The sequence below is a fragment of the Podarcis filfolensis genome (genome assembly GCF_964270895.1).
Source record: "Podarcis filfolensis genome assembly, chromosome: 12".
NCBI lineage: Eukaryota > Metazoa > Chordata > Lepidosauria > Squamata > Lacertidae > Podarcis > Podarcis filfolensis.
In genome coordinates, this window is record NC_139614.1 from 58,232,475 (window position 1) to 58,242,953 (window position 10,479).

At 53.3% G+C, this 10,479-nt stretch overlaps 1 protein-coding gene across 1 annotated transcript in view; it reads right to left on the reverse strand.

The window, feature by feature from the left end:
- LOC310745973 (uncharacterized protein) overlaps positions 1-9,806 on the reverse strand; it is a 23,872-nt gene extending 14,066 nt beyond the window's left edge. Inside the window, exons 1-9 of the mRNA XM_083579418.1 lie at positions 9,702-9,806; positions 5,663-5,769; positions 5,317-5,474; positions 5,065-5,186; positions 4,819-4,950; positions 2,774-3,305; positions 2,044-2,145; positions 1,427-1,505; positions 1,070-1,278 (exon numbers count right to left, since the gene is read on the reverse strand). Coding sequence (XP_083435544.1) covers positions 1,070-1,278; positions 1,427-1,505; positions 2,044-2,145; positions 2,774-3,305; positions 4,819-4,950; positions 5,065-5,186; positions 5,317-5,474; positions 5,663-5,769; positions 9,702-9,713 — 1,453 coding nt within the window. The 5' untranslated portion in view covers positions 9,714-9,806. The remainder of the gene's footprint in view (positions 1-1,069; positions 1,279-1,426; positions 1,506-2,043; positions 2,146-2,773; positions 3,306-4,818; positions 4,951-5,064; positions 5,187-5,316; positions 5,475-5,662; positions 5,770-9,701) is intronic.
- Positions 9,807-10,479: the final 673 nt, after the last annotated feature.

The window sequence follows — 10,479 nt, forward strand, 5'->3', positions numbered from 1 at the left end:
AAGACAAAGGCATGTGCCCTGCTCTCCCCAGAGAGTCTTGCTGGGCGCCTTCATGAGACACCTCTAGGCGCATTCCTCTTCTCCCGGACTTCTGGCCATTAAGTCCTCTGTGGCTGGAGACCCCCGTCTTGCAGGGGCTTAGCTGTGCAATATCATGCTCTCAATGTCGCACATGGCCCTGGGACCTTTGGGTTAAGATAGGTATATACCGTATTTTTCACTCCATAAGATGCACTTTTTTCCTCCTAAAAAGTAAGGGGAAATGTCTGTGCGTCTTATGGAGCGAATGCGTGGTCCCTGGAGCCGAACCACCCAGGAGCAAAAAGCAGATTGTGGGGGTTTTTTTAGAAAGAGGGAAGGGGGTGTTGAAACAAAGCCGCTGAGCAGCTGATCAGCAAGTGATCGGGAGGGAGATAAGGGACCTCTAGCGATAAAGGAGGCTGCCTGGGAGGGGGGAGGTAAAAACAGCGAACTTGCAAGGAGAGGAGACATGATTAAAGAAAAGCAATGAGGAGAGAAATTAGAAGACAAGGAGGAGCAAAAAACTGCTCCAGCTAAAGAAAAGACATTAAGGCAAACAAGAGGGAAGGGAGTGTTGAAAGGAAAACAGCTGATCGGTGGGATCGGGAGAGAGATAAGGGAAGCTAGATGCTGCCTGCGAGAGGGGGAGGTAAAAGCACATGGATCCTCAGGATTTTTGCATTGGATCACCCCAAATTCACCATCAGATCACATAGCATGTCCATGGCTACAGCCGGCACCAAAAAATCACGCACCCACTGTTTCGTGGGGCCGCAACGGCTCAAAAACATGGTTACAAAGCAGGGATCCACATGGATCCTCAGGATTTTTGCATTGGGCTACCCCAAACTCACCGTCAAATCACATATCATGTCTGTGGCCACAGCATGAACCACAAAAATCATACATCCACTGTTTTGTTCAGAATATTTTTTTCTTGTTTTCCTCCTCTAAAAACTAGGTGCATCTTATGGAGCGAAAAATATGGTAAGTCGAAATGATATTAAGCAGCAGCAGGAAGGAGAACGCTGCAGTGAGAAGCCTCTACCTGTGAGGAGGGCTGTGGCCCCTCGCAGGGACAGCTGGAATAGCGGTGGCACTGCGGGGGCCGCGCGGCCTGGGGGGGACGTGGCGGCCAGAGAGGCCTTCTCCTCGCCTTCGGGGCCCTGCGCATTCACCCGCTGCAGGCGCAACTCGGCCGCCCGGGCCACGGCCAGAGGGAGGACGGGCGCTTCGGCTCGGCTTCCGTCGGCCGTCCTGGGGGGCAGAAAGAGACAGGCGATGAAGACCCCCAGGCGCCCCCATTCGCTTTGCTTCCCGCCCCCCTTCCACGTTCCCAGCCGGCCTTCCCCCGCCCCCTACAAAACAAGCGCCCCCAGGTAGCCCAGGCTGGGCAAGCCCCTACCTCAAAAGGTTGCCCTCCGCCGGCCACTGGTGCCGAGACCCCGGGAGGCCCTGAACGCGTTCCCCAAAAGACAAGGAGCCTTCAAACAGAAAGAAGACCCCCCCAGCTTAGGATCAAGGTTCTTTCCTCGCCCCCACCCCACCCCACCCTTCTGGCCTTCGCCCTGCCCTTCTTTCTGCTCTCCAGAAGTGCCTCCTCAAGAGTAGACCCACTTTCCCCGCAAATCAGGGGACCCCCTCATCTTGGCTTCCTCGCCCCCACCCCACCCTGTTCCCCACCAGCCAGGTTTTTCGTTTGCGGTGCTGATACCCAAGGAAGCGTCTCGAGGCCCCCCCAATTCACACTCCCCCCATTTTAATGAAGTATATTTAAATTTATACTCTGCTTGGCCATAACTGGGGACAGGAGGGGAGGGCGTGCCGCTGCCTCTCCTTCCTTGGAGGTTTCCAAGCAGAGGCTCCACCATGAGATTCCTGCCTTGCAGCGGGTTGGGCTGGATGACCTTCAGGGGTCCCTCCCAATTCTACAGTGACTCAGGCAGGCCAGATCTTGGAGCCTCCTCCCTCCTGGCGCTGGCCTCCCACCTTCCCTCCCACCTTCCTGCTTCGGGTGCTGACCTGGCAGAGGCGGCCCCCGGCCCCCGGAAGCCTCTCCTTCCCTCAGGGTCGCCGAGGACTCCTGCTCCATGGGCTCCTCCACGTCCATCCTGTGGCCCCTCCCTGCAGGGGGACAGAGAGAGCATTTTGTTTCGCCTTCCTCTGGCCTTTTCTACTTGAGGGGGCACAGCCAGTTGCTGTTCTCTTCAGTTAAACGCCACAACGACACCCTGAAGAGAGCCTCTGCTGCCAGCCAGTGCAGCCAGTATTGAGCCTGACTTACTCATCTTCTGACATGTCCCCTGACCTGGACTAGAACAACGTTCATTCCTAGGAGAACAGGGGCTGGGGCTGAGAGACGGAGCCCCTGCTTGGCAGGTGCAGCCCCCCAGGGCATCCCCAGGGAGGGCTGGGGGACAGGGGCTCCCTGGCGACACCCAGGGGAGCTCAGTGGGCAGATGCAGAGCAGAGCAGCTTGGAGGCATACAGGGGTAGTGGCGCCCGCCCTGTGGAACGCCCTTAAATCAGATGTCAAAGAGATCAACAACTACCTGACATTTAGAAGACATCGGAAGGCAGCCCTGTTCAGGGAACTTTTTTAATGTGTGACATTTTTATGTATTTTTAATCTTTGTTGGAAGCCGCCCAGAGTGGCTGGGGAGACTCAGCCAGATGGGCGGGGTACAAATAATAAATTATTATTATTATTATTACTACTACTACAGCAAAAGGCCCCTTCCTGAATACTTACCCCAGCGGTGGGGCTCAGGGAAGGCCAGCTCCCCGTGGCCGTGCAGCCCCGCAAAGTCCCCCGGAGTCACCCTCTGCGCCGGAGAGCGGAGGACGGAAGGCAGGTGGGCGCCCTGAGCAAAGAGGCCTCTCCCCTCTGGGCTGGGGAGACCAGGCCCTGCCATCCCCTCCTCCTCCTCCTCTTCTTCATCCTCGTCTTCCTCCTCGTCTTCCTCCTCCTCCTCCTCTTCTTCCTCCTCCTCCTCCTCGTGTGGGGTCTGCGGTGGGGACTCAGGCCCCGCCACCCCCTTGGAGGCCGGGGCCTGGGGTGCTGGCGGCCCCACCACGCAGAGGGTGGCGCTGGGGGCCAGGCCCAGGTCCCCCAGGGAGCGGGGCAGGTCGGCCGGCCCAAAGTGGCGCTTGGGGAAGCCCTGCAGGAGGGAGAAGGCGGGCGGCAGCTGCGGGTGAAGCTCCAGGAGGCGCAGGCGGACGGCCTCCAGGGGGGAGGCGGACGGGAAGCTCTGGCGCACGGAGTCCCCCGAGGGGAGGCGGATCTGTGGGGAGAAGAGGGGCAGCCATGGGCTGGGTCTCCCGCTGCGGGGCATTGCTTGAAGGCATCCCCTAAGGGGCATCTGGCTGGCCTGGGATCCGGCCCGGCCCTTACACTCCTCAGGCCACAATGACCTCCCCCTCCCGAGCCAAGAATCACAGAACTGTAGAGTTGGAAGGGACCCCTAAAGGTCATCTAGCCCAACCCCGGCAAACAGGCAGACACCCTCTGTAGGGGTGCAAATATCCAGAGTGTGGGGGTCAGGTGGGATTGCGTTGAGGAATTATGAAACATGGAGCAAGCCACTGTGTCCGTGATGAAAGCATGGCGTTGACTGGGTTTGATTCATTGACAATGGTTTCTGATCAAATCTTACAAGCCTCTCCATCTCTGCCATTTGCTTTCTCTACACCTGACAGGCACATAGAAGCATTCTAAACACAGGCCAGTTGCTTCATCAGGCATCCTCAGTACACAAAGATAGTAGGTTACTTTGATGTAGTTTAATCTTTTGTTGTTGTTTAGTCGTTTAGTCATGTCCGCCTCTTTGTGACCCCCTGGACCAGAGCACGCCAGGCCCTCCTGTCTTCCACTGCCTCCCGCAGTTTGGTCAAACTCATGCTGGTCTCTTTGAGAACACTGTCCAACCATCTTGTCCTCTGTTGTCCCCTTCTCCTTGTGCCCTCCATCTTTCCCAACACCAGGGTCTTTTCCAGGGAGTCTTCTCTTCTCATGAGGTGGCCAAAGTATTGGAGCCTCAGCTTCAGGATCTGTCCTTCCAGTGAGCACTCAGGGCTGATTTCCCTAAGAATGGAGAGGTTGGATCTTCTTGCAGTCCATGGGAATCTCCAGAGTCTCCTCCAGCACCAGAATTCAAAAGCATCCATTCTTCAGTGATCAGCCTTCTTTATGGTCCAGCTCTCACTTCCATACATCACTACTGGGAAAACCATGGCTTTAACTATGCGGACCTTTGTTTAATCTTTAGATAGATCTTAAGGGCCAGGAAGAGAGTTCACAAGGAGATGGCAAATACCGCCATCCTGTCTCTCCTGTTTATTCCTGTTTATGACCTCTGGGGTTTTGCTGAATGCATTCCTGCTTTTATTCCTATTTTATTTACTCTGGACTACTATGCATGCTCAAGTAGGAAATAGTTTCTTTGTAGTTAAAAGAATTTCTCCTGATCTGACTTTGTCCCACGTGGGTTTTTTGAAATGCTCGGAGGGAGTCTGATTGGTTCTTACGAACACTGTGTAAAAAGTTCTTTTGTGAATAAAACGACCTGGGCCGAGGAGTGGAGAGGAATTATTATTATACACACCCCTTGCTGGTCTTGCTGGTCCAGTCTCGCATGTATTCTATTAATCAGAGTCCAATCCTTCCTAGTTTAGGAAATGCTACAACCCTCCCTCCCTGAATCGAGCCCCCCACCCAAGACTTGCAATTCCCTCCTCTCTTCCCTCCTGGCCCCCGTGGGGGGGGCTGGCCCCTGCGGCTGCTGCTGCTCCTCTCACCCTAAGCAGGCACTGCCCGTCGCTGGGGGGCTGCGCTCTCTTCTCCGAGGGGGGGGCCTCCTGCGCCAGCTGGGCCTTGCCCTGGATGCGACGCCGGTCGTCTGCGATTCTCTGCAGGGCCAACTCGTGCTCCTGGGAGGAAGGAAGGGAGCCGTGAGGAGGGAAGGCGGGGCTGGTTCCTCCCCAGAAACAGCTGCAATGAGGACCCTCCACCTTCGGACGCCCCCCCCCCGAAAGCTGGCTCACCCGCCGCTTGGTCCTCCTCTCGGCCCTCAGCTCCTCCGCCAGCTGCTCCCGCTGCTGCTCAGCAAAAGCCTGGCTGCCCGCTCTCCCGGGGGGGTCCTTGGTGGCCACCTCCGCCCTGGCGCCTGGGGGGAGAGCATAGAGAGTGCTGGGAAGCCCAACCCAAAGGGGACGGTGCCACAGGCCCACCCAGGCTGCCTCCCTGGGCCTCCCCTGCAGGGGGGAGAGGCTGCAGACAGGGAGCCCCTTCTGCACCTGAGGTTGGGCAGCCCAGGCTGGCAGCTGCTGGCCCCGACGAGGCCTCCTGGACCTTCCTGGGGGGGTTGAAGGCGTCCATCGCCCTGCAGTCCTTCAGTGCTCTGGGAGGCTTGCTCTGGGGGGGCGGCGGCTCTTCCACCCTCTCCTGCAGCAACCTGGGGAAAGAGAGGAGGAGACGACGAGGCCGTCAAGCAGGAGAAGCCCCAGCGCCTGCGCTGCCAGGGAGTTCAGGGCTGGTCAGGGGAGGGGGGGAGCACCTCCGGGAGCGCAGCCGGCAGAACTGTCTCCCCCCAGGGCAGGGGAAGGGGCTGGAGGGGACCCTCGGGGTCATCTAGCCACTCACCAATTGGCAGCCTCCGGGGCGCTGAGGCAGCCGGCGCGGAGGGCATCGCGCACCTGCCGCTCGGTGAAGCCCATCTCATAAAGGGTCAGGAGCAGGTCCCCCAAGGTCTGTGGGGCAGAGAGAGGTCGGAGGATGAAAAACTTCAGGGAAATGATATATAATGAGATGGATAATATACATTTATTAAGAAACCAGAAGCATTTTTACTTGGCATTGTAGAAGATGACATAAACAGAAAGGATTGTAAGTTGTTTTTATATGCAATGAAGGCAGCAAGAATATTATTGGCACAAAAATGGAAGCAAGAAGAACTACCAATGAAAGAAGAATGGAGGATGAAATTGATGGACTATGCGGAATTAGATAAACTAACAGGAAGGATTCAAAACCTGCAGGACCAGAGATTCTCAGAAGACTGGTGTAAATTTACGGACTATTTGAAAAGTAACTGTGATGAACAGATTACGCTAGTAGGTTTGCAAGAAGTTTTGTAAGGTGAACTATTTGAAATAATGCTAAAAAGACAATGAGGAGAATTATTAGTTAAGGATATTAAAGGTAATATGAAATTAAGAAATGCATAATATGTGATAAATAATGGAAAACCATCAGAGGCGTTGACGGAAGTCCAAAAATATTGTATAGGATGAGAAGTTATGTTGTATGACTGTTGGAATTAATATGTTAAAAAATTAATAAAAATGTATTTAAAAAGAGAGAGAGAGAGAGGTGTCAGAGGAACATGGGGAAAAGAAGACTTTCCCTCTAGCTCAGCCGCCTCTTCTCTCGGGGGGCCAGCCAGCAGGATCCTCCCCTCCTGAGGTTCAATTTTGACAGAAATGATAAATGTTGCTTAGAAAACTATTGCCTGCTGTCCAAAATTGAGATTACAGAGTAACTCGACTCAAACAGCCCCAAGTCTTACACTGGATGCCTGGTTCCACTCACTCTGGAAGAGAGCTTTCTATCATGGAAAAACACACACGTAATTTGAGATTTGACAAGGCCTGGAACCTTCCGACACTTTTTATACAATTTGGGACTCTTTCAGGACATAGATGACGGAACCATCCTTTTCAAGCCTGGCAAACCTGGAACTTTATTTGTTGATCTGATACAGTCAACACTCTGTACTTGCGATATTGTTATTTTAAGTTACGTGCAACTTTGTTATCTCTGTTTTATATACATTATAAAACAAAATGATAAAAATATAGGAAGAGCCAAATGCCTTGGGACCCCTGAAAGCCTTAATTCAGTGGAGTCCCATAAATCCATGCCCAGGGTCCCTCACCCTGTAAAAAAGCAATATTCAGAGTAGCTGTTTGCACAACCCACAAAGGAAGATAAAATTGATAAAATGATGCACAGCATGGAGAAGATGGATACGGAAAAGTGTTTTTTCTTCCCTCCCCTCTCTCTTTCTGGGCATCCCACAAAGTTGAGAGTGGGAAGATTCAGGGCAGAGAAAAGAAAGGTCTTCTTCTTCTTCACGCAGCGCCGAGTTAAATGGTGGAACTCCCGCCCACAGGAAGCAGGGGGGGGGCCGGGGGGGGGCTTTAAGAGAGGAGGAGACCCTGTCGCCCCAGCATCTTCTGGGGAGGAAAAAAATGAAACAGGGAGCAGAGTTCCCAAAAACAGACCAGAAGCAACTAATGTTTCCTCCATCCAGCAGAGCTTCACTGCTACTGAAGGCAAATGAGAATCATGGTCACAAATCCAATACATTCAGGACTGGCCCTGTCCATCAGAAATCCAGTTGCAGCAGACTTCATCTAAACTAACTTACAAGAACTTATAAACCTATAATAAGACTAAACCTTAACACTAAGTGTCCTCTGCGCAGAAGATCAGAACAGAGAAAGAGAAAGTGAGAGTGAGAGCGCAGGCTCCCCCTGGCCTGACAATAATAGGAGGACCTTGATGGAAGAGATAAGAGAAGCAGTTCCAGGCAGAAGGAATAACCCTGAACACGGGGTGCCTTCTGCCTGCTGCTTTCAAACAGAGAAGCTTCCAGCACCCTCTGGAATTACATTATTTTTCTGCATATAATAATAAATAAATAAATAAAAATAATTTATTATTTATTCCCCAGCCACTCTGGGCGGCTTCCAACAAAATATTAAAATACAGTACGTACAGTAAGTTCTTAACTCGAGGTACCACTGTAATGCATCAAACATTCGAAGCTTCCCTAAGCTGCCCCCATGTATAAGACGCCCCCTACTTTTGGGGACCCCAAATTTAGAAAATGGGCATATGCACTATCCGTGTATAAGATGCCCCGGGACTTTTAACCTTTTTTAAAAAGTAATATAACCTAGTCATATACACGGAAAAGTACAGTAAGTAGAATAGGAAAGATCTCTACACATCAGATCAACCCTTTCTGCACCAAGAAATACAAACTGACAGAGCCATCCAGGGGGAGTGCGAGGGGAGTCCCGAGGCCCCCCTTTGCGCTCCCCAATTTGGGAATCGGATCCTGCCCCTTGCTCTCCAGGAGCACCTGGGGGCGGATCTAGATTCCTTGGGGCAGGAGACACCTCACAGGGCCAGATTGAGATTTGATGTGGCCCTCAGCTCCTGAAGGGAATGGGGTCCTTTCTATGTCCAGCTGTCCTTTGTCCACAACAAATGGTCGCTGTTTTTTGTGTTGAATAGTTGCTATATCAGGGGTCAGCAAACTTTTTCAGCAGGGGGCCGGTCCACTGTCCCTCAGACCTTGTGGGGGGCCAGACTATATTTTTTGGGGGAGGAAATGAACAAATTCCTATGCCCCACAAATAACCCAGAGATGCATTTTCAATAAAAGGACACATTCTACTCATGTAAAAACACGCTGATTCCCAGACTGTCCGGGGGCCGGATTTAGAAGGCGAGTGGACCAGATCCGGCCCCCAGACCTTAGTTTGCCTCCCCATGTGCTATTTGGTAACTTATGGACCTAAAGCCATTTGCACATAACAAAATATGTATTTTATCAAAGTAATTGTTGAACTGAAACACAACGAAGAAGTATATTAATAGTGAAATTTGGGGGGGATCCCCCAAGAGAGTGGGGCCCTAAGCTATAGCTTGTTCCGCTTATCCTAAACCGGCCCTGCCACAGGGCTGCAGTTGGGGGGGGGTGAGCCCCTGCCAGGGGTGCAGGCGAGTGGGGCGCGTGCAAAATCGCCTTAAAAATGCCCATAAATAGGTCTATAAATATTGATTATTGCCTCATGAGAAGAGGTTTTAATCAGAGGATGACTTGCATAGGGTGGGGGTGGGAAAGAAGAGCTCACTTGTCTTGGCTGGGGGGGGGGGAGGCGCAATCTGGACAGTTCTGCCAGGGGCATAATAATAATAATAATAATAATAATAATAATAATAATAATAATATATTTCTACCCCGCCCATGTACCCGGCTCTGGCTCGGCAGGTCCGGCCAGAGGCAGGGAACCCTTGTGGGCAGCGGGGCTTGACCACCCCAGCAATACCCCCCAGCCCCCCCCCCCGGGGCTGCCTTCCCTCCTGCCACCCCCTCCCCGCTCTCCCAGAGACGCCACTCCCTGGCGGGTCCCGGGGGGGTCTCTGAGGAGGGCAGAGGCGCCCCTGACCCTTGGGGGCTTCCCCTCCCCACCCCAGGGGCAGAGTAAATAAATAATTAATAATAATAATAATAATAATAATAATAATAATAATATAATATTTATACCCTGCCCATTTCCCTGGCTCCGGCTTGGCAGGTCCAGCCAGAGGCAGGGGGGCTTGACCCCCCCCCAGCAATGCCCCCCAGCCCCCCCTGTGGAGTCTCCTGGGGGGTCCTTCTCTCCCCCCCCCCGTCTCCCAGAGACGCCACTCCCGAGGAGGGCAGAGGCGCCCCTGACCCTTGGGGGCAGAGGAGTAGTAGTAGTAAGAAGAATGATAATATCCCCCCCCCCATCTAGGTCCGGCCCTAGAGGCAGGGGGTTTGGAGTCTGCTGGGGGGGGTCCTTCCCTCCCCCCCCGTCTCCCGGAGACGCCCCTCCCTGGCGGGTCTCCCCCCCCTCCTCACCGGGGGCTCCATCTCTCCGGGGGGTCCAGACGGAGGCGCCCCTCCCCCTCCCCTCGCCCAGGCGGAAGCGGCAGCTGCTGCTCTGGCGGCGGCGGCGGAGACGCGAAGCCCGGCGATTGGCCGAGGCGCGGGAGGTCAAAGGGCGCCGGGCTCCGCCCTCCCCTCCCCGGGAGGGAGCAAAGAGGGGATCCCCCGACGGGCGCGCGCACTTCCGGCTCCCCTGCGCCAGGGGGCGGACCCCAGAGAGAGCCGGAGAGCGGGCCAGCAGGGGAGGGGCCAGCGCCTCCCTCCCGCGGAACCCCCCCCCCCATGCACGGCAGAATCCGCACCCAGAACCCGCCTTCTTTTTTTTTAAATTTTTATTGATTTTAACATATAAATTATAAAATGTACCACAAAACTTATCACTTATACAATCTTTTTAGACTTCCATCAGCCCCTCTGATGATCCACCGTTTTAACCACTTCTTATGCATTTTTTAACTTTATATTGCCTTTACATCTCTTAACAAATCATCCTCCCCCTTCTCCATTTTTGCAATACTTCCAATAATACTCCTCACAAAACTTCTTGCAAACCTACAAACGTCCTCTGATCTTCACAAATACTTTTCAAATAGTCCGTAAATTTACTCCAGTCTTTCGTGAATTTCTGCTCCCGCCGGTTTCAAATCCTTCCTGTTAGTTTATCCAGTTCTGCATAGTCCATTAACTTCATTCTTCAATCGTCGGTAATTCTTCTTGCTTCCATTTTTGGGCCAGTAATATTCTTGCTGCT